Here is a 23,160-nt window from a genome sequence, read left to right as displayed (position 1 = left end):
CGAGGCGGGAAGGTAACATCCCAGGCGTACGCCGCCGTAACACGAAACGCTCGCAACAAAACCGCGTTTCTGCCCTAAAAACTGAAAGGCGACTAACCCCACGTATCACGCGTCAGCTGGAGCAACGATGAGCTGCCTCGAATGCGTGACGGTTGGCAACTGGCCACCGCAGGCAGCCCCGCTCTCGGGGTGAGGGTGCACTCTCACGTTCGGCGACACTGGGAGCAATGCGGTGGCGGGCTCTTTCCAACTGAAAACTGCCTACACCGCGTGAAATTCCACAATTCAGGTCTCTTCCCAAGACAGGGTGGTACCACAGATTGTTTAAAAACGGAATAAAACTTACCAAAGTCAAAGCTTGGGCGAGGTTCACTTGCCACAGAGAACTGAAAAAGACGGGCACAGAAAACACAGGACGGGCGCCTACTTACAACTGAAGCTGTAACAACTTTTAATACACGTGGGTAACACGCGGCCGGCGTCTGGCCGTACACACACAGCACTTGCTGGGGCGGTGGCGCCATGTCGTGCCACGCAGTCAAGACACAGCCGTGGAGCGAATCGGGGCGGCCTCCATGGCGGCGGCAACGTAGTAACAAAAATAGTTGCCGTCCTAACAACCAGAGAGCGCCACTGGCCTGGTCTTGTTGCGTTTCCGTTTGTTTATGCTCAGCTCCTGAATGAATGCGACAAACGGCGTAGCATCCCCAAAATTCTTGCGTTTAACAGTTATAGGTAAGCGTGCATAGGCTTGTGGTACTCTTTCTAACCGTATATGTGTGCGCCGCGAGCATACGACGAGGTTCGTTCCGCCTCACGCGATTTGCAACAGCCGCTGCACCCAATAAAGAATTTGCGCAAATTTACCGTAAGCATCTAGGAACTAGAACGGTGTAGGCGCTCGTCTCGCAGTACCGAATGCACTCGCCGTTCTCTCTTTTTTTTTTGACGTACCGGGAATACGCTTCATGTCGACGGATCACGCTTCTTTGCGGTCACCGGCTGCGCGAGCAGCCTCTCTTGTCCGCCTTTCTATTCAGTACTCACCTCACGGCAACAGTGACTAGGCAGAAAACGAAACCGAGACTCTTCGCGGCAGCACTCCCCGTTGCAGCGAGCGCCCCCTATCTCTCCGGCGACCGTGCAACTGGGTGCGCCGTCTCGTCGTCGAGTCCCAGGGCGCTACAGATCTCGTGATGAGGCCGCAGCGTGCCGTACAGCCCGGAACGACAACGCCGAGGCGTCGAGAGCGCTACGTGATGGTGAGTCTTCAACTGCAGTCCTTCGGGGCTGCGCGATTTGGGGCAAGCCCTTTTTGCCTGCGTTGTGCTGCAGCGCCTTCGCGCGAACCGCGTTGAGGCCACACACGGCTCCCTTTGGGCGTCGTTGACGCGCGTGGCCCACCGTGCGACAGCTGACATGAAGCATTTGTAAGCGCTCAGGTCGGTATCATAAAAACCGATGGTTCTAGTAAGGTGGAAAGTTGGGCGAGTGAGTGAGTGAGTGAAAACTTTATTGGATCTTTAAAGGGTTTCGGGGTTGTGAAGTCTCCGTCGTCTTCTCTGGCGCTGGCGACTTGAGGCTTCTCGTGAGCAAGGGTGGGCCCCTATTCCAAGGCTCCACTGAGTCGTGCTGCATCATTCGCGTGCTGCACTAAGGCCCTTTGGGTCGCGAGCTCGCCGCTGGTGAGCCGACTCTCCCATTGCTCCGCACTCGGGTGTTCGTGTTGGTGGAATGCTTTGTTGCGTTCGCATTCCCACGTGATATGATAAAGTGTAAGTGTGGCATCGCACCAAGGGCAGGTGGCTCTGTATTGTTTCGGGAACATCTTATTAGGTATGTGTAGGTTAGGAAAGGAGTTCGTCTGTAATCTGAGCCAGCCGGTCGCTTCCTCCTTTGTTAGGGCTTTGTGTGGTGGTGGATATCTAATTCTAGCTCCCCTATGCAAGTGCAAGGTCTCTGCGTATCCCCCCTCGCAAGCCTGTAGGCGGAGCTCCGGAGCATTTGACTGCCCTGCTCGGAATGCGTTACCTCGAGCTGGGCTGTCTGCCCTTTCGTTCCCCCCTATGCCCGCGTGGCCCGGGATCCATATTAGGTTATGCCTGGGTTTCTCCACGGCGGAGGTTACCCCGCTGAGTATTTTAAGGGCTGTTCTGCTGATCCTGCCCCTCGTGTAGTTCCTGCACGTCTCCTTCGAGTCCGTCAGTATGTTGAGAGATCGGCCCGTTCTGTAGCCTTATGCTGCCGCCAGCGCAACGGCAATCTCTTCGCCCTCCGCTGTGCCGGCGATCTTTGCCGTGGCACACGTGGTCATGTTTCCTTCCTTGTTTGCCACTACCGTCGCGGCTACGCGTTCTCCCTCGCGCGGATATACGGCAGCGTCCGTGTATACGGTGTTGTCTAACTGGGCTAGCGTTCTCTCCACGTACTCGGCCCTCGCTTTTCGTCTGTTTTCGTGAAGATTGGGGTCCATGTTTTTCGGCAATGGTCCCACGTTAATGGTTTTCCTAAAGTGGTCCGGTACGTCCGCGTATCTGTCTACCAGTCCGCTCGTGTCCCGACCCAACCTTCTTAGGAGCGCTCGTCCCGTGGGGGTGCCTCTGAGTCTCGTGGTTTGCGTTCCCAGCAGAGCTTCGGCGAGCTCGCTGAAGGTGTTGCTGATGCCTAGCTGGAGCAACTTTTCGTTCGACGTGTGCTTGGGTAGGTGCAGAGCAGTCCTGTACGCCTTCCTGAGAATGATGTCGGCTTGCTCTCTTTCCGCCTTGGTCGTCGCGTGGTACGGCAGGCAGTACGTGACTCGGCTGACAATTAGGCTGTTAACTAGCTTGAGAGTGTCTTCTTCTCTCATTCCATATCTCTTTTGGGAGACTCTTGATCATACGGCCCACCTGCTCTGCCGCCTTACTCAGCAGGCTGATGGTGTGGCTGCATTTCCGGCTTCCTTGCAACCACATGCCCACGATCCTTATGTTCTTTTCCGGGATGTTCTGTCCCTCTTGAACGACCTGCAGTGTCGCTTGGTTGGGATGCTTGCCGACCCTGAGGAGTTCCGACTTCTCCGTCGAGCATCTTAGGCCCCTCTCTCGTGTAAGTTTCTGCGCAAGTTGCCGCTTCCTGTAGTTTTTCTTGCTTCTCCCCGAGTGTTCCTTGGATGACCCATATCGTGATGTCGTCGGCGTACATCGCGTGTTGGATGCCCTGGAGTCCAATCATTGCCACGTTGAAGAGGACGGGCGATATGACGGATCCTTGGGGTGTGCCTTTGCACGGCGTGGGAAAGACGTCGCTTCTCAGCTCGCCCAGCCCCACGGTCGCCGTTCTGTCGCTCAGGAAGGCTCTGACGTAATCGTGCGTTCTCTTCCCGCAGGTGGTGTTGTTGATGCTGACACGTGCCGGCGTTCAGTGCGAGGCGAGTGAGACGCGGGCCGGCGTTCTGTGCGAGGCGCGTGAGACGCGTGCCGGCGTTTCGTGTGGACCGAGTGAGACGCGTGATGACGCGCCAAGTGACGTCAGGCGTGGCTCTACAAATGCGAGCACCTGTATGAGCGCCGCGGGAGAACGCATCTCAGCTGTTGCCCAATAAAGTACTACGCAGTGTTCTATCGCTTCTTACTTGCCGGGACCCGCGAACACCACAGATGCCTTCCATGATGGCCGCGTGGCTTACGTTGTCGAAAGCCCCCTTTATGTCGAGGGCCATGACGACGTTTTCGCCCGCCTTCGGCATCGCCTCGAGCACTTCCTCCTTGAGTTGGAGCAGCACGTCTTGCGTAGAGAGGTTGGCTCTGAACCCGTAAATGCTGTCCGGATACCATTGTTCTATTTGGTGGGTGGGTCTATTTTTTGGAAGGATGCAAGTTTTAGGAGGAATTTACTACGGCGGGAGATCGTGGATTTCATAAGAAGCAGGACGTTGTACTCTAACATTTTGTTTACTGGTAGAATATTGAGTAGGATAAATAACGGTGGTGTATTTGCCACGTAATTGGCGGAGGAACTAATACGGATGACCTTTTCCTGCAAGATGAGAATGTGTTTAATATGTGTACAGGCTGCGGTCCCCCAGACTAAATGGCAGTAATTAATTTGAGAGTGAAATAATGCGTGGTATATCAAGTTCTTAATTGCTACAGGTACTATATCGCGACATCGACAGATGACACCTACAGTTTCTGATAACTTGTAAGATGTTGAATTTGGCCCGACCACTTAAGATGTTCATCAAAGATGACTCCTAGATTTTTGTGTTTGGAGACGACTTCAATGCTTTTGGTGCCCAGTATAAGTGACGTAAGTGCAGACACTGTGCGGTTTACTGGACGGAAGATTATTGCTTTAGATTTTGTGTTGTTAATTTCTAAGGAGTTCATATTGGATCAGTGCAGCACTTTTTCTAGAAGAGAATTTCCTTTCACAAGTAATTCACTTGCAGATAATCCCGAAAGAAACAAACTAGTATCGTCGGCATAAATTACAAATTTCGCCATATCTGTAATCTGTACCAGGTCATTAATATATAAAATGAAGAAAAAAGAACTCAATATACTTCCCTGAGGTACGCCACAGTTTATGTATTCAAAGGAGGAACACAATCCGTTAATGGGAACACACTGCTGGCGTTTATCAAGATATGATGCCATCAGCTGTAATGCACTTTCCCTGACTCCATACTTTTACAATTTGTCTTGTAGAATATGACGATTAATGCAGTCAAAGGCTTTGCTGAAGTAAATAAATAAGTCTAAGGTTAGTAGTTTTTCTGCTATATTTTGTAAAACGAGTTCTTTTTGTGTCAGCAGAGCAGATTCAGTTGATAGGTCTAATATACTGTAGCGCAGCAAAAGACGAGGACACAAGAGACGAGAGACGAACAACACGAGCGCTCGTGTTGTTCGTCTCTCGTCTCTTGTGTCCTCGTCTTTTGCTGCGCTACAGTATATTGGAACTATGTACCAACATGCCCAAAAAGCCACGCTATTGATAGGTCTGGTCGAAAACCAAACTGAGTATCATCTATGAGGGAGTGTTGATTGGGGAAACGTTGTAAACGTCTTATTACAATATTTTCCAGTGGCTTTGAAAATACGGGTAGAATCAACACCGGGCGGTAGTTGCTCGTGTCATGCTTTGAGCAACCTTTATGAAAAATGATTACTTTCGCCTGCCTTATTTTATTTGGAAAAACACTGGACTAAATGGATAGGTTAAAAAATATGCGATAGACATGGTGCAAGGAGGTCGGCAATAAGTTTAATTGGTTTAATAGTGAAACCCTCAGCGTCCGAGCTAGAGCTGTTTCTTAGTGCCATAAGCGTAGAAAAAACCTCAGATGGGTCAGTAGGCTGAAGAAACAAGGAATTTCTTACCTGTTTTGCAATACAGCGAGCCGCATATTTATTGTAAGTAGTGTTTGGCAGGTTGACGAAGCACAGCAAGCCTTAAGCACAGTGTTGCTGCTTGTGTCATTGATGTGTGGTTAAGCTTTGCCTCTAACAGTGGAACACGACAGCGTCTTGCAACGTTGCCAGGGAGTCCACAAACTGCCATCGCCTGTTGAGCTCTACACCTTGCTCGACGGTAAATTGGTTTTTGAGGGAAGGAAATGTATGCGTCTCGCACATCTAGGTGGACACTTGAACCTCGTCGTAAGGGACGGGAAAAAGATTGAAGTGAACGAAGACACCGTATTCACTAGACACACCTTTGTTCATTCCAAGCCATGGAGCTTGCATGGCAGAGTTGCTAGCGTGCTCGTCTCGCACTCCGAAGACCCTGGTTCGATTCCCCAACTCGACCAATTTCCCGCTCGGTTTTATTTATGTTCCTGGTCTGACTAGAAAGAGTAATTAGGCTAATTGGTTAATTCACTAACTAACTAAAGTCATACCCCTTTACTTGGAGCATCACTACACCATCCCTTTAATTGGTTGCATGGTTACTAGCCAAAGTACAATTAACCCCGTTTGAAATTCGCGCACTTTGACGTCACGATCATTTCGACCAATTGAAAAGCGTGACATTTTCTGTCGACAACTCCTGCTTAGAACGATGAGGGAGGAAAGGCTTTCTCCTTAATATTGTCACGTTGTAGTGACAGCAGTCCAGCGGTCAGGAAGACACCAACAAGATTTGCAAACGAAGCTCTTTATTTGGGCTGACTTGCGCCCTCAAAAGAACTGAATTACTCTGCGACGGCGTAAGCAACAAACGTGCTCATCAGTCGTCGAACTGCGAATGCCCGCCGCTCGTGGCATCGCTCAATTTAAAGCCGGCGAGGAAACTTCGAGATAACAGGTCGAGATCATCTACAGTAATCTGGAAAAACGTAGATGCAGCTCTTCTTGCCTGTGATGAATCGAGATTAGTCCAGTCGCTTCTCGCGTCACAGACAAAATTGATAACGCCCCTTTCCTGCGGCCTTGAGCGCGAACGAACGGCCACTATAGTGATACGCGGCAATATTGCAGCAACATGACGTGCTACCAGGTCAGCCATCCCCCAGGCCAGCCGAATCGCTAGAACCGGGATGCGCGTGGAATGGGGCCGGGGCGGAGAGCGAATGGGCATGGAAATGCGGGTGGAATCCCCCGCTTTCCCTGGCGCGCTTGAACAGTGCGCGTTCGAGCAGCGCCGTCGCGCGGGCCACACAGGCCGCGTGTCGAGCGAGCGCCAGGGGAGAGGGTGCGGAGAGAGGGGGGCGTTTTATTGCGAAAGCAATACTACGCCAGGTCTAACCGCTCGTCGCGTGTTCCGTGGACCCCCCCTGCTCCTGGAGGAGCCGCCGCCGCGCCTAACAGATCTTGCGACGTCAGCCTCTCCGTTGCTATGGCGTCGCGTGACATCAGCTTGCTCTCTCCACCGCAGCCAGGAGCAGCCGGTCGTGCCGCGATCCTAGAGTCACTGGAAGGAAGGAAGGAAAAACTTTATTTTACTCTAGTCCTTTTTCCTGCGGTTTGGGAGCATCTTCAGACACGTTTTCTCCTTGATTTTACCCCCAGGAGTCTTCTCTGTCGAAGTCGTCCGCCTCTAATCAGTGGTCGGTTGCCCTCAGTCCAGGGCTCCGCTGGCCACTGCCGCTCGTTGAGCTCGCTGTACCAGACCTTCTTGGTCTTCACAGCGGTCGCTGGACAGCAGAGTCTCCCACTGCTCCGCACTCGGGTTTTGTATTTTGGGGACCACGTCTATCTTTTGGCAGGCCCATGTGATGTGATAGAGAGTAGGTTTTCCGTCGCACCAGGGACATTTGTCCGCGTATATGGTAGGGTGCATTTTGTTTAGTATATGTAGCTTTGGGAAAGAGCCTGTTTGTAATTGTCTCCAAGTGACAGCTTCCTCCCTGCTGAGAGATTTGTGCGGTGGGGGATACCGCAATCTTCTGCCTCTGTAGCTTTGTAGTATGGCCGAGTAATCCCTGGGTGCTGGCGCGAGTTCCGCGGGCTCATCGGATGCTCGGAAAGTAATGTATCCTCGAGCTATCCTGTCGGCCTCTTGGTTCCCTGCCACCCCCGTGTGCCCCGGTACCCACACAATTTTGTGTGGGATCTTGTCGCTTTGTTCTTCCTGGTTTTTAATTCTGTCGCTCGCTGCGAGGAGTATACGGAGCGCGTGACGACCTATCCTGCCATTCATGTAATTTCGGCAGGCTGTTTGAGAGTCGGTGAGTATTGTTAGCGACCGCCCGGTTCCATAGCCCTCCGCCACCGCTAGAGCAACGGCTACTTCCTCGGACTCTGCAGCTGTGCAGCCTCGGAGAGACGCGCTGGTCATTTCGCGTAAAGACGAATCGACCACCGCCGCCACAGCGATTTTGGTGTCTCCTCCTCTCCAAGACGCGTCTGCATACACGGTCGTGGCTTGAGGAGCGTATGTTCTTTCGATGAAGTCGGCCCTCGCTTCTCTTCTGCCTCGATGGAGGTTGGGATCCATGTTTTTTGGTATTGGCGCTACCTTGAGGGTCTTGCGAAGCTCGTCGGGGATCGTTGCCGTCCTCGTCATTTCTCGCATCTGCTCGCGGTATCCGAGCCTCTGCAGGAGCGCTCTTCCAGTCGTTGTCTGCAACAGCCTGAGTTTTTGCGACTCAAGCTGCGCCTCTCGTAGCTCCTCAAAGGTGTTATGTAATCCCAGGGCCATGAGTTTTTCGGTTGACGTGTTGCGCGGAAGTCGGAGCGCTGTCTTATACGCTTTGCGTAGCAGGGCATCCGCTTGTTGTATTTCGTTTTTGTTGAGGCACTGGTAGGGTAGGCTGTACGTGATTCTACTAACTACAAGACTTCTGACTAGTTTGAGTGTGTCCTCTTCACGCATGCCATGTCGCCTGTTGGTGATGCGGGTGATCATGCGTGAGACTTGTAGTGTTGTTGCTTTGAGCAGGGTAAAAGTGTGAGTACTGCGCTGGTTGGATTGAACCCACATGCCTAAAATTCTTATTGTTGTCTTTTCGGGGATGGGTGTCCCGTCAAGGTAGACGTTGAGTTTTAGGTCCTCGTTGGTTGGGACGGTCCGGTTTTGCTTGCCTCTCCAGACTCTCAGCAGTTCCGATTTCTCGGTCGAGCATGCGAGTCCTCTTTCTGCGAGGTATTGCTCTACACAAGAGGCCGCTTGCTGTAGCCTTTCTTCCTTCTCTCCGAGACAACCCGTGTTTGTCCAGACTGTTATATCGTCAGCATACATTGCATGCCTGATGCCTTCGATGTTCTCTAGTTCTCGAGCTAGGCCTATCATAGCTATGTTGAAAAGTAAGGGGGAGATAACTGACCCTTGGGGTGTTCCCTTATTTGGAGTGCGAATTTTGTCCGATCGAAGGTCTCCTATGCCGATGGTGGCAGTTCTGTCGGACAGGAAGGCTTTGACGAAGCCGTGGATTCTGCGCCCGCAATCCAGCTTGTCTAGGCACGTAAGGATCGCTTCGTGGCTGACGTTATCGAATGCCCCTTTGATGTCCAGGGCCATTATGACATTTTCTCCCGTCCGAGGTACGTTTCGCAGGACATCTTCTTGTATTTGGAGGAGAACGTCCTGCGTCGAGAGCTTCGCTCTGAAGCCGAACATGGTATGTGGTACACAGTCGTTGTCTTCCATGTAATTTTGCAGTCTTAAAGTTACCACCCGTTCGTAAAGTTTGCCAAGGCACGACGTGAGTGATATGGGCCTGAAGTTTTCAATTTGTAGCTTTTTACCAGGTTTAGGTATCATTATTACTTCGGCGTGTTTCCAATCTTCGGGAACCGTCTCCGCCTCCCAATGTTTGTTAAGAAAGCTGACGAGCTCTTGTATGAGGTCGTCGCTCAGGTTGCGGATTAGGGCGTTGTCGATTCTGTCCGCTCCGGCTGCCGTGTTTCTGGTGGTGTTTCTTATGGCCGCGTAAACCTCTTCCACAGTTATGGGGCGGTCGAGTTTCTCGTTTTCGGCTCCTCGATACGTTCCTTGGTATCGCGGGGGGTTGTGATCGCCGAAACATTTTTCTCGTGCCTTCTCCAGTAGGGTGATGTCTGATCCCTCGAAGGAGTGGATGAACCTGTGGATGGCTTTATTGTTTTCTGATTTTATTTTGGTCGGATCGATTAGTGCTCTTAAGAGATTCCAGGTTCTGGCCGTGCCTAGAGTTCCCCTAAGCGAGTCGCTGAGTTGCTCCCAATTTTGTTTCGCGAGTTGCATCGCATATTCTTCCGCCTTTGCCGTAATTTCTGCTATCTTTAGTTTTAGTTTCCTGTTGTGTTTTTGCTTCCGCCATCTTTTGGTGAGACTGCGTCTCGCTTCCCATAGTCTGAGGAGGTGGGCGTTTACTTCAGGCGTTGCTGTCGTTCTCCTTAGGCTTTTTGTGCATCGTTGTCGCGTTTCTCTCAGCATGCCGCTCCATTCCTCCAGTGATTGGATACCGCCTTCAGATTTGTTGCAAGCCCCGCGAAACGCGTTCCAGTCAGTGATTTTCGCCTGTCCAATCTGGCGTCTTATGGTGTCGGATGCTATTCGTGTCCGGAGGATAAAGTGATCGCTGCCTAGATTTTCCATCATGTTTTCCCACTGTGACTCCCTGCTCTTCCTTACGAAGGTGAGGTCCGGGCATGTGTCCCTGCTCACGCTATTTCCGATTCTCGTGGGGGTCGCAGGATCTGTGATTAGACTGCAGCCAAAGTACTCCGCTACTTCCACTAATGTTCTTCCCTTGATGTCTTGTTTCTGGTATCCCCAACTCCTGTCCATGGCGTTGAAATCTCCTACGATGATGAGTGCATTTTTTTTGGCCAGCTTGTGCGCTCCATAGAACAGTTCGAAGAGTTTGGCTTTTCTTTGTCTCGGCGGGCTGTACACGTTAAGTAAGAACGTGCTGCTTCCCTGTCGCTTTTTCGGAATAATTTCAACAAGCGCGTGCTCGATGTCGGTGTCGGCGATGGTATCGTGCCTGATGGCGGTAATGGTTTTGCTGACTAGGACGGCCGCTTTACCTTCGTTTTGACTCTCGTAAACCTCGTACCCTTGTAAGGTCGGCTTGATTCCAGTCTCTTGGAGCGCAATTACATCAGGTGGTGTCAGTTGTGTGTTTATATATTGTTTTAAAAGGGCCTGCTTTTTACGGTAGCCTCTGCAGTTCCATTGCCAAATATCTAAGTGTTCTTGTTATTGCCGATACGTATTGATCATGTTTACGCGTCACTGCTGTTGCCTTGTTCGCTTGCGAAAGCTGTTAGCGCTGGACGGTTGTACGCTTTTTCCCTAATGTTTTCGGTATGTTTTTGTTTTCGAAAAGCGCTTCTGATCTCTGCGATCTGCCCTTCACTTGAAAAAATTTCAGAGTACCGCAAAGGTCAGAATTTGGCTGGCAACACTGAGCGGCCACTGCCATTTACCTTCCAAGCCGACTGCGTCGCAGGAAGGTCGCCGTGTTGGAAGAGCTTGATTTTCGGTGACATATCGGATTGAGTGTTCACTGGAGCGCAAATACTTCGTGCTCGGAGACAATGGTTACTCAGAAGAAAAAAAAAATATTGTTATTATGTGCGAAGTAATGCAGCCGGTGGTTGTTTTGCTCCGCGGTTGCATTTACTGCAGGAACTGTGCTATGATTGTGAGCAGCATCTTAGCGCTGCTATCGGGAGCTTTTGCACACCTTTTTCCCCTTCCGCGGAGCAAGCTACGAAGGAAACATTTCGCCACTCCGAGCAGCAAAGAGACAAGCTCGTGCTTTTGGGCAGTGAGCATCGTGGACCGCCATGGGGCTGCCGTCTCGTTCAAGCAGGACGAAACTACTTGACATTAGCTTCTTCTTCCCATCCACTCTAGGCTTCTCAAAGTCTTCAGCACAAAAGTGGTCCTGCAAATGTTTGTTGTACAGTTAGAAGAGTGATGCTGGTCACCCGAATGCTGTGCTGCCCAAGGAGGCTCCCAGGGCTTTTTCGAGTGAAGCCCTCTTTCGAATATGTGGAACAAGAAAAACATGGAAGATAGCTGTAATAATAGGCTGAAACACCCAAATAAAGAGGCGAAGAAAAGAAAAGAAGAAAAGAAAAGAAAAGAAGCTCATTTGGGATGTAAACACGCATGTGGCCGCAAACACGCAGCTTCAAGGGTTGCTAACATTTGACCCATTTATATTTTTCTACCAGTCCCAACACAACTGCACAGAACGCGGCCGTTATGAGGACGTAAGACATGCCCGACCATGCTTTTATTGACTGCGATCGTTGCGGTCCGCGAAAAACAAGTGCCATGGGTCGAATGACTCGAGGCGCGGAAAGATCGTGCGAGTGCTTGGTGCACGTTAGGACGCGGAATTCTCGCGCGGCAAATGTGCCTTCGCGTGCCACAAGCACGGAATAGTCGAAGAGCCGCGTGTGTTAGTAACAAGCGCGTACACGTGTACCCGCGTCAAGCGGGCAAGCCGCGAACGATCCCTGCGCGACATGCGCGACGGTCTTGCTGTGCACTCCTATTTTCTCAGCATCCTATCGCTAACACCGCGTGCACTGCGCTTGCATACCTTCTAAAAGAGCACCAAAAAGCACAAGCAAGGTGCACTTACCTCGCACAAGCGTGTGTTTTTTTGAAGGCTTCAAGTTCTCCCGGCCGATTCTGTGCAACCACGCAGAACGACGCCCTCGGTCATTTTTCCCGGTCGGAATCGAGAAAAAAGTCTCTCCGTACTCGGTTTGGTTGCTGCATGCGAAGGCGCAGCAGCCAGGCATGATTTCTTCAGTATCAAACACGACAGCGACAGTTGCAACACGAGAAACGTCGGGGACCTGCGCTCTTCTCAGCTGGCCCGACCGGCGCTTGGAAGGTACATGGCACCCCAAGATCACGTGGTACGGTTGGGCCAATGACCGCTTCAGCGGCGCGGGGAAAAGAAATGCGGTACTTTGAAATTTTTTCCGGTGACTCTACGCGATCCTAGAGGAGTCTCGCCATGGAAGTCACCGGCGAAGAGTCTATATCTGAATCTAGTTGCTCTACTGCTTCTGAACAGTTTAACTCTAAGGCGACAGCCAAGCAAGCTAGGAAGAATGCAAGAAAGCGGTTACAACGTGCCCATGAAACGGTAGAACAGCGGGAAGAACGAATGCGGGAACGACGACAAGCCGAAGTAGCTAAAGGAGCTGTATCGAGTCCAGAAGCTGGCATTAGGCAAGCTAAACGGAATGAAGCCAAGCGGCAACAACGTGCCCAGGAAACAGAGGAACAACGAGATGAACGTTTGCGAATACGGCGAGAATCAGAAGCAGCTAAGCAAGCCACTTCAAGTTCAGAATGTGAGTCCAGCCGTGCTATACGGAATGAAGCTAGGAGACGAAGACGTACCGAGGAAACAGAAGAACAACGGGCCGAACGTCTTGAAAAGCGGAGGAGGAGAGGTGTCGAAGAACCTGTGCAAATGAGTGACTGCACCGAAAGAGTGGCAGAGTTTGCATTGGCTACATGCGAATTCCATCGCCGCTTCACCGAGAACCCGTTTGGAAGCGTGTGTTGTGTGTGTGATAGACTGTGGCACAAGCGGGATTTGCAAACGGTGAGTGAGAACATGTGTGACCAAGCATAACATTGTATTGCTTTCGCAACCAACCAGGTTTAACCAGAGCTAAACCACGTCAATTTTTTTTGTATCCTGCATGTTAATTTCAAGACCTTTCTGGCTAGTTATGTTCGTGTTGATTGTGACCATCGGGTGGTGCTTTAACGCGACAGCGTTAAGAAGCTCGCGCCGCAGAAAAGCTGGTGTCGGCGCTGTAGCACGAGAACCTTCAAATAAAAAATTCAACTAGTGCTGGACTTGGTTAGAGAGCGAATGCTATGACGTGTCGGGCAACTGTACGCGGCCTGGCGTCTGTAACGCTGAGTGCGTTCCGGGCAGCGCGTGTATTACGTGGACGTTGCCGGCCCACACCACGGGGTGTGGTACACGGCCGCAGTCGTACACAACACAAACACAGTTAACGGGCTCACTTTCAAAGCCTACAGCGCAACACACGCGAAGGAGATTGCCTTTGCTGTGGCTCTCACTACTCCCGAGTCGAAACGCATCATCACCGACTCGCGAGGGGCCTGTCGGAACTATGAGTTGGGCTGGGCTCCCCCGCTTGCCTGGCGCATATTGGAATATAGCTGCCGATGCGAAGATCCAACTCCACGCAACCTGATTTGGGCCCCCGGTCACCAGGGCCTACAGGGAAACGAACAGGCCGATCAGGCCGCCCGCGCACTCTCTCCCCGGGCTATCTCCCTGTCCTTGGAAGCCTACTCCCAATCAGACAATCTGGCCATTACATTCAAACAAATCACCGATTACTACAAGGAGGAGTACCGGCGCTACCCGGCCCCTCGTAAGGGTCTGGATCGCGCTGACGAGCGCCTCCTCATCAAAATTCTTACTAACACTGTACTGTGCCCGGCGGTACTTAAACATTTCAACGCATCCTTTGATGGCACGTGCCAGTTCTGTGGGGAGGTGGCTGACACCTTCCACATGGTTTGGGCGTGTCAATCCAACCCATCTATCCCCCCCAACCCCAACCCCACCAGAGAGGACTTGGAGGCGGCCCTGCTCGGCTGTCAGGACCTAAAGACCCAAAAGGCCTTGGTTCACCGGACGCGGGCGGCGTTGCTTGCCAATGGGGCCCCGGAATAGGAGCTCCACCTAGTATTGTTAGGGGAAAGGGCCAATAGGGCCTACCCCAATCACCTCTCTGTAAAAAAATTTATTTCACTATAAATGTTTTTCACCACCACCACCACCACCGCCCACCCTGCTACGCTGGCAGTGAATGGTTGATCGCGAGAGTGTGCCCACCCAATGGATGCCGCGGCCTATGCATTGTAGTGCCGGAGCTCCTGTTTCGCTGGCGGGCCTGTCTAAACCAGCGCTGCGCGCCCGCCGGCGCTCAAAGCAGGCCCAGACTTTCTCGGACAAGTCGCGACATGCAGCGTGACTCATCCCGCCGCCGCGGCGCCGACACGGACCCTTCCTCCTCTCCTCCTCTCCGTCGGTGCGAACTCCTCCAACGCTCGCCGGCTCTCGACCATTGGTCTAATTTGAACGGTGGCCAGTGATTGGAGGGTTTGAACGGCTGGCTGCCGTAACCGTTACCAGCGGCTATAAAAACGGAGCCGCGCTGAACCCGAGGAGCAGACGGGCAGCAGAAGAGCCATCACGCCGGAGCTACGCTCGCCGCCGGGGCCGCTCTTCTTCTTTGTGCTAGCCCGTGGTGCTCTTGGCCCTTGTATCATGTAAAAGCCCTTGTACATACTGTACATAAAGTTCATTTGACTCACCGTCGCCTCGACCGTTTCCTGGCTCGGACACCAAGTCCCAACAGTGGATGGCAGCTGCGGGATCGACCGGCGTCAGCTACCTCGGCGCGGTGAGTGCCTGATGTTTTCCCCTCAATTCACCAGACTGCTCTAGCACACGTGATTGTAGTCTAGAGTAGGGCTGTGTGTGTAGCACTGTAGAAGAGCTTTGCTGTTTCGAGCCAAGTCGGAGCGCTTTGAAACGAAAGCTGGTGCAGAGGGAGTAAACGAGGCGTTTTGTAAAGAATTACTTGCGCGTGTCATACTAGTAGCGCTATAGTAGTGAACGGCAAGGGAATTCTAATAAAAGGGCAAACTACAAGAGGCTATTGTGAGCGATGGAGAACTTCAAAGTGAAGGAACTCATCGAAATTTGTGAAGAGTTGGGCATTGATTTGGGCCCCGGAAAACGAAAGCATGCGATTCTTGAGATCATGCGAAAGGAGAATGTAACGGCTGAGGAAGCCAATGAGGCCTGGGAAGAGATCACAGAACGCCGTGAGCGCGAGGAGGCAGAAAAACAGAGGCAGCTTCGGAATAAACGACGTGCTCGCGCTAAGAAACTGATGGACCTGGAGTTTGAAGCACACGAGATCTTTTATGAGAGAGATAGAACATTGTTCGCTCTGCGTGAGACCAACGGTCATCAGCTGAGAGACAGGCCGCAGCCCTTCGTGATCGCCGAAGATATGGCGAAATATCTTGCGGAGTTCGAGCGCGTCTGCGAGAGAAAGGGCGTTGAGCGGAATGGTTGGGCACAGAAGTTGGTAGCCCTGCTTTCCAGCGAAGCGTATGACGTTGTCAAGCGCCTGTTGGACGACGGCTTGGCGGACTACGATGAGCTTAAAAGGTTCTTACTGGCGAGATATAACGTGTCACCGCTGGACCTTCGCCAAAGGTACCTGCGAGAGAATTGCACCCCATCGTTTAACGATTTTCCGTACCAGTTTAAAGCCGACATTTTAGAGTGGCTCGAAAATGCTGAAGGGTCGGAAGGTCGTGACGCAGAGGTAGAGTGCGTAGCTGTAGAGCAGAGCTGCCAGTGCGGCACAGAGGAAGGTAGTCCGTACGTGGCAGATGTAACTGCTGCTGTAACATTGGGAATTGCCCCGCATTCGCCAACTGAGAAAACCTCTACACCATCGGATAAGGTAGTCACAGCATCGGACGATGCACTAACAGAGGTCTCGCCCATTGAGATTGTGGCGGAGTTATCGGAAAGCGAATCTCCTAGCGTGTCGAAAGCAGGAGAAGTTGCCGAACAGGGCAGAGAGGACGTCCGTCTGGACATTAGTGAAAACACTTGCGCCGACGCAAGCGAAGTAGATGAGGACGGCACACCGTGTTGTTCAGCGCGTTCGGCAGAGATGCAGAAACCCGAAACATACGATCAACGGAAGCAGGCGCATGGAGAGTTTGCGGACGCTGAGTTGTGCGTTAGTGTCTCTGACGAGGAATGAAAAACGAGTCCCGTGCTTTCGCACTGCTCTGAGCTTTGCGACATTCCAGAAAGCAGCTGCAGTAGCGGGAATACCGCGACTGAGTGCACAGCCGACCCTCAACCGAAATTGGCTGAAATGCGCCAGGAGCATGACGAGAGCTGCGTGTCAGCAGTAATGTCAGTAGAAAACACTGGTTCGTCTGCGCCTGAAGAAACTAAGGTGCTGGACGACAGTGGACAACAGAACGTTCCAGACGACATAGGGGTGGTAGACGTCAGCCCGTCCGAGAAAGATGAGGACGAATGCGCACTCAGAGACGCTGACAAGGAAGAACGCAGTTTGGAGGAGGCTAGTAAAGGCGCCAAAGACAGGCCTGATCTAGTTAGCACATATGAATCAGCTGACAATCAAAGCGACGTTGTCAGAGAGCAGAAACTTAGGCGACGGAAGCAGAATGTGCTTTCACAGGCGAAAGTGAAAGGAAAGCTCACGATAAAAAGCTGTAACCAGAAGGAAAGGCACCGCCAGTTCAGGAATGTGAGCTATCGCCACAAGGTGATAGCGAAACAAGAGAAACAGTGCTGCCGTCGAAAGGAGAGGGAAGGCAAGCTCAAGGGAGAGAGCTGTCACCGAAAGACGATGGAAGGCAGGCAAAAGAAAGAGTGGTGCCGCCGAAAGATGAAAGGCAGGCATAAGAAAGACAGGCGCCGCCGAAAAGAGAGAAAGGGCAAACGCGCGAAAACGGGTTTTACCATCGGAAGCGCCAGCGTCGCCGGCAAAATGACTTCAGTAAAGTCAGTCACGTTGTCAGCCCTGAAACTAGCGTCAGAACCAGAGCTAAAGAAATGTGCGAGGCATTACTATCGCGCAAAGCGAAGCGCATAAGTGTGTCGGGGCACATAGGTCTGGGCAGTAGAATAAACTGCAAAAAGAAATCGTGCAAACATTCGCGCGGAAAAGTGCACCAAGGCACCAAACCGAGATTCAAGAGAGCGCTGCCCGGGAGGCGAAAAATTAAGGAGCGGGACAAGTGTGAATCTTGCCGCCAGCACAGAGAGAGCGAGACGCGCAAAGGCACGTGCTCTCATGCGGGCTCTCGCTTTCTGCTGCATTCACGGGAGAAACCGCGCTCCCACAGAGAGCGGCACGCGCGCGGAAGGAAAGCGCGTGTACGGCTCAAAGAGCGAAACATTGTACGAGGCCGCAGTGACAGGGGCAAGAAAATTGCCAAGAAGAAACCGTCTAAGCGCTCAGCCAAGCACAGTTATCGCGATAGAAAGTCGCGATTCGAAATGACGCCACTTAGTAGGCGTAAAATCAAAAGGCCGTGTAGAGGCGAACTACACACCGAGCGGAAAGGCAAACGGGTGCGCGAGAAAGTCAAGACTCGTGCAAGGTCTGACTTGCCCCCACGAACAGAGAGAAAGAAAGAACGGTCCCATCGGAAGCGTTGCGCACTCGCTATGGGACGTCGCGACTGGCGCGCGAAGCGCAAAGAAAGGGACAAGTTACCAGTCTATGAAAGCGAATCGCTCTCGTACTGTAGCTCCCGTAGAAACTGGAAAGACAAGTACAGAGTGAAAGAAAAGCGCGTATACCGCGAAAGAGGCAGAGACATTAGCTACCGCGGTAGTAGAGAGAGAAAGAAAAGCGCGTCTACCGCAATTTAGTTCTTCGTTTTATGTTCCTAATGACTTGATGTTCAATTTAGTTTCTCGTTTTCTGTCACTGGCGTCTGAACATGAGAGGAGAACTCCGTCAAGCGGATAGCCGCTTTTTTTCTCCCCTCCTCCATCAAATTGTATTTGATTTGGTGGAAATAAAGCATTATTATTATTAAAGAGGCAGAGACGTTAGCTACCACGGTAGTAGAGAGAGAGAGAGAAAAGTGCAGCACAGCGAAAGAGGCAGAGTCACTAGTTTCCGCTGTAGCGGGTGTCGTTTACCGTCCGTTAGAAGCGAGGAAAACGCGAACGTAGACGCACTAAGCCGTGTGTTCTAAGCAAGGCTGGCTTCGCCTCCTCGTGACCTACATTTTGTCTCTTCGCGAACAGCTTTTAAGTTCGCTCGCAGATCGGGAAAAATTGATATCCTCATTTGTGGCCTCAGCTGAGTTTTTTCCTGGCCGAGTGATCTCAAGAGAGCGAATTTATTTTGCATTCATTTCATTCCGAGTGTTTCATGTGTTTGACACTTTGTTTGAGTTAATTACTTTGAAGTTCTCGTATCCCACATGCGTCTCTTGTTGGAGAGGGAACAAAAAGGGGACAGAAATGTAGCCAACAGAGATTTGAGACTTTAAGTCTGGTGTATTGACGGGTGACAGAAGGCACTTGCTCGTGTTGGGTGTTGCCTGTTGTCGGTCGGTTCTTTGCAACCTGCAGAACGATCAACGACCGATGCTGTGAAGCAAGCTCTTCCGAAGGACCGAGCGAAGCTGATCCAGTCACCTGGGCGACAAAGCTGCGGAGCAGTGATCCTGTCCTGACGAGCGGGACCTGTCCTGACGAGCAGGTGGTGGTGGTGAAAAACATTTATAATGCAATAAATATTTACAGAGAGGTGATTGGGGTAGGCCCTATTGGCCCTTTCCCCTAACAATACTAGGTGGAGCCCCTATTCCGGGGCCCCATTGGCAAGCAACGCCGCCCGCGTCCGGTGAACCAAGGCCTTTTGGGTCTTTAGGTCCTGACAGCCGAGCAGGGCCGCCTCCCAGTCCTCTCTGGTGGGGTGGGGGTTGGGGGGGATAGATGGGTTTGACACGCCCAAACCATGTGGAAGGTGTCAGCCACCTCCCCACAGAACTGGCACGCGCCATCAAAGGATGTATTGAAATGTTTAAGCACCGCCGGGCACAGTACAGTGTTAGTAAGAATTTTGATGAGGAGGCGCTCGTCAGCGCGATCCAGACCCTTACAAGGGGCCGGGTAGCGCCGGTGCTCCTCCTTGTAGTAATCGGTGATTTGTTTGAATATAATGGCCAGATTGTCTGATTGGGAGTACCCTTCCAAGGACAGGGAGATAGCCCGGGGAGAGAGTGCGCGGGCGGCCTGATCGGCCTGTTCGTTTCCCTGGAGAACCTGGTGACCGGGGGCAAGAAAATTGCCAAGAAGAAACCGTCTAAGCGCTCAGCCAAGCACAGTTATCGCGATAGAAAGTCGCGATTCGAAATGACGCCACTTAGTAGGCGTAAAATCAAAAGGCCGTGTAGAGGCGAACTACACACCGAGCGGAAAGGCAAACGGGTGCGCGAGAAAGTCAAGACTCGTGCAAGGTCTGACTTGCCCCCACGAACAGAGAGAAAGAAAGAACGGTCCCATCGGAAGCGTTGCGCACTCGCTATGGGACGTCGCGACTGGTTGCGACGTCAGGTTGCGTGGAGTTGGATATTCAGATCGACAGCTATATTCCAACTCGTAGTTCCGACAGGCCCCTCGCGAGTCGGTGATGATGTGTTTCGACTTGGGAGTAGTGAGAGCAAGAGCAATGGCAATCTGCTCCGCGTGTGTAGCGCTGTAGGCTTTGAAAGTGAGCCCGTTGACTGTGTTTGTGTTGTGTACGACTGCGGCCGTGTACCACACCCCGTGGTGCGGGCCGGCAACGTCCACGTAATACACATGTTGTTGGTTACCATAGTATCGCGCCAACGCTTCCGCGCGCGCCTGGCGACGACCGCTATGGTCTTCTCTGGACATGTTGCGGGGAAGGGGTCGGACCCGGAGGGCGCGTCTCCAGGGTTCTGGCACTCTCTCCCTTTCCTCAATATGGTAGTCATGTTTGATGTGTAGCCGGTCCAAGAAGCGGCGACCGAACGTGGTCTGTGCAAGACGCGTGTATTGGTTGACTAAGTGGGCCTCTCGAAGCTCCCGAAATCTGTTCACCACGCCCAAGGCCAGAAGTCGCTGGTTGGACGTGGTGACCGGGAGGTCGAGAGCCCGCTTGATGACTTTCCGGTGGATGACCTCCAGTTGGTCATCATCATGTTTGCGCAGGTGCAAGTAGGGGGTTGAGTAGAGGATTCTACTCGTTACGAAAGCATGGGCAAGCCGCAGTGCATCCTTGCTTCGTAATCCGCCCCGCTTGTTGGAGACCCGGCGGACCATGCGGCCCACCTGGTCTCCCACCGTGCGAAGTTTGGCTAGGGTGGTGTCGACTCTGCGTTGGTGGTGTATGAAAAGACCAAGGACGCGGATCTCCTTGTACTTCCGGATCGGTCCCGAGGGGAGACTGATGCAAAGCGTTGTTGTGTCCCGAGGGGAGGGACGTATGTGCACAAATTATGATTTCGACGGGGCGCACTGGAGTCCGCAGTAGGCCGCGTAGTCGTCGACTAGGGTCGCCGCTGCTTGCAGGCAGGATTCCATGTGGCCCAGGTTACCTTGCGTGGCCCAGATTGTAATGTCATCCGCATAAAGAGCGTGATGTATCCCGGGCAAAGAGGACAATTTGGAGGGAAGATGAAGCATTACCAAATTGAAGAGGAGGGGAGACAGGACCGCGCCTTGAGGTGTTCCCCTCGAGCCGATGGTGTATGGCCCGTGTTCCGCATCTTGTATGCGTATGTAGGCTTGACGGTCTGTAAGAAATTGTTTTATGTAGTTGAATGTTTTGTGGCCACAGTTGGTGTTACTGAGGTGGTCCAGGATTACTTCGTGTTTGACGTTGTCGAATGCGCCTTTAAGATCCAAGGCCAGGACCACCTTGTCGTTGTGGGGACATTCGACAGGATCTAAGATGTCGTGGTGAAGCTGCAGAAGTATATCCTGTGCAGACTTGTGAGGGCGAAAACCGAACATGGTGTCCGCGAAAGTGTGCTGTGTTTCGAGAAAATCGGAGAGTCTGTTGCGCAACATCGTCTCCATCAGCTTGCCGACACAAGACGTGAGGGAGATGGGGCGAAGGTTCTCCACATCAATAGGTTTGCCGGCCTTCGGAAAAGAAGTTCGACAAAAGCATTTGTTGGGCGAGTTGGTGTTTTTGATGATCCATAACTACAGCGCAAACGACAGGACAGAGATGAAGAAGGGACACCACACAGCGCTGACTCACAACTAAAGTTTATTGGATGCCAGAAGGTATAAATACCTCCCTGGCGCCCAGAAAGAATGCAGTCGACACTTACATGCGTGACTGACATAATAGTGTACCAGTCATATGCCGCCAAGCAAATCCCATGCGCGAGAATACAATATAAGCAGTAACAGAATACAATATAATCAGTGAGCAAGCACTTGTCAATATTCGCAATCAAGGTATCTTCTTTCTTTTTCTGACAACGCGACAGATGAAGCACTGATGCATTCTTCCGAGAGCCTACCTATTAAGTGAGCTTCAATGATCTCCCTTGCTAACCAGTCACGGTTCTTTTCTAACACTGCACTTTCCTGATAGTTTGGCGCACAGACGTAGGTGTCATCGTCATCTTCATTGCCTTTGCAGTGCCTGCAATGTTTCGCCACGTGGCCAGAGATAGCGACACGGGAGACATTATACTCATGCTCTCTGAGTCTTTCGTTTAAACATCGGCCCGTTTGGCCGATGTATCGCTTACCACAAGACAGTGGCAGCGAATATATCACCCCTTCCTGGCAAGGCACGAACTGTTTTGCGTGCTTTATCGGGCACTTGCGCGATTCTTTAATCTCTGAATTGACATTCTTAATCAGGCTGGACAGTCGTTTGGGCGCCGAAAAGACGACATCAACGCCTGCATGTTTTCCGATTCTTTTCAGATTGTGCGACACTTTGTGAAGATATGGCACCACAACAATCTTCCTTTTCTTCGTCTCTTTCGTACATTTACTATTTCCTTTTGATTTTAACTTTTCCAGTAGTTTTCCTGCCACAGAAACTAATAATTCAGAGGGGTAGCCTGCCTTTGCCAGGCGGTCTACTTGGTTGCTGAAGCTATGCTTCAACCTGTGTTCACAGGATTTGTTGACTGTGTTGCTAAAAACGGTATGTACAATTGCTCTCTTCACCAGCTTGGAGTGAGCTGATGAAAACGGCAAGATGGGCTTAACAGCACGGGGCTCATAAGCCCAACAAACATGAGATGGACTGAAATGAAGCGAAAGATCTAAAAACCTAATAAAATCATTCAATGGTACTTCGTGTGTTAAAACCAATGGTGTGAGGCATTCTGAGAACACCGAGAGGACGTCAGGGAATTGCTGCTCGAAACCGAGGTTGTCACAATCTAAAAACACAAGGTAGTCATCAACAAATCTAAAAATGCTACAAACTCTGGAACCTTCAAATCGCTCTTTCATGCTTCTGTCTCGTGCTGCTAGGAACACGTCACTAAGGAAAGGCGCTAGACATGAACCAATACAGATCCCCTCTTTCTGAATAAAAACTTCGCCATTCCATTCCGCAAAAGTTGAGCCAAGATACAGTGACAACAATTCAAGGAACCCAGTAGTGGAAATTCCGCTCTCATTCTGAAATGCAACAGCACCATATTCATCAATCAGATCGTTAACAGAAGACAAAATTTCTGCTTGAGGAATGGTGTAATAAAGATCCTTTACATCGACGGAAAATCCACAAAGCTTCTTACTGTAGTTACTTTCTAGGAACGCGATAACATCTTTCGAACTTTTTACTCTAAAAGGGTCGTCAATTGATAAAAGATTCAGTTTTTTCTGCAGGAACTTGGCTACATGCTGCTGCCATGTTCCAATTTATGAGACAATTACACGAAACGGCCACTCTAGTTTATGTGTTTTCGCAGTGAAAAACATTTGCAACCACTTTCCTGAGCTGCTGTCGATCTTACTTGATAGCCTAGTTAATTCCAGCCTATTAGCAAGTTTCTTCGCCTTGCTCTTAACTTTTGAGGCGGACACATCACTGCGTTTTTCAAACATCGCAAGAACAGCTTCCGATGCTTTCGACAAATATACGTTCCTGTCCAAGACAACAAAACCTCCGTCCT

General features: G+C 51.4%; 2 protein-coding genes and 1 pseudogene across 2 annotated transcripts in view; 2 read left to right on the top strand and 1 right to left on the bottom strand.

Moving 5' to 3' along the window:
* Nucleotides 1–1,147: 1,147 nt before the first annotated feature.
* The window catches only part of LOC149367502 (WD repeat and HMG-box DNA-binding protein 1-like), a 248,311-nt gene continuing 226,298 nt past the window's right edge, over nucleotides 1,148–23,160 (top strand). The window contains exon 1 of the mRNA XM_089555875.1: nucleotides 1,148–1,262. Coding sequence (XP_089412001.1) covers nucleotides 1,197–1,262 — 66 coding nt within the window. The 5' untranslated portion in view covers nucleotides 1,148–1,196. The remainder of the gene's footprint in view (nucleotides 1,263–23,160) is intronic.
* On the top strand, nucleotides 12,219–13,162 carry LOC149367506 (uncharacterized). Its single transcript, XM_089567377.1, has one exon. It carries the CDS (start codon nucleotides 12,401–12,403, stop codon nucleotides 13,028–13,030), a length of 630 nt encoding a protein of 209 aa, XP_089423503.1. The 5' UTR covers nucleotides 12,219–12,400; the 3' UTR covers nucleotides 13,031–13,162.
* On the bottom strand, nucleotides 14,238–23,125 carry LOC149367505 (uncharacterized; annotated as a pseudogene).

Source organism: Amblyomma mixtum, chromosome 1 (assembly GCF_055824585.1).
Source record: "Amblyomma mixtum isolate Tamu chromosome 1, ASM5582458v1, whole genome shotgun sequence".
NCBI lineage: Eukaryota > Metazoa > Arthropoda > Arachnida > Ixodida > Ixodidae > Amblyomma > Amblyomma mixtum.
This window is presented reverse-complemented; position numbering and strand designations above follow the sequence as displayed.

Coding starts and splice junctions, on each gene's coding strand:
- LOC149367506 (XM_089567377.1), top strand. CDS start 12,401: ATGGAAGTCACCGGCGAAGAGTCTATATCTGAATCTAGTTGCTCTACT.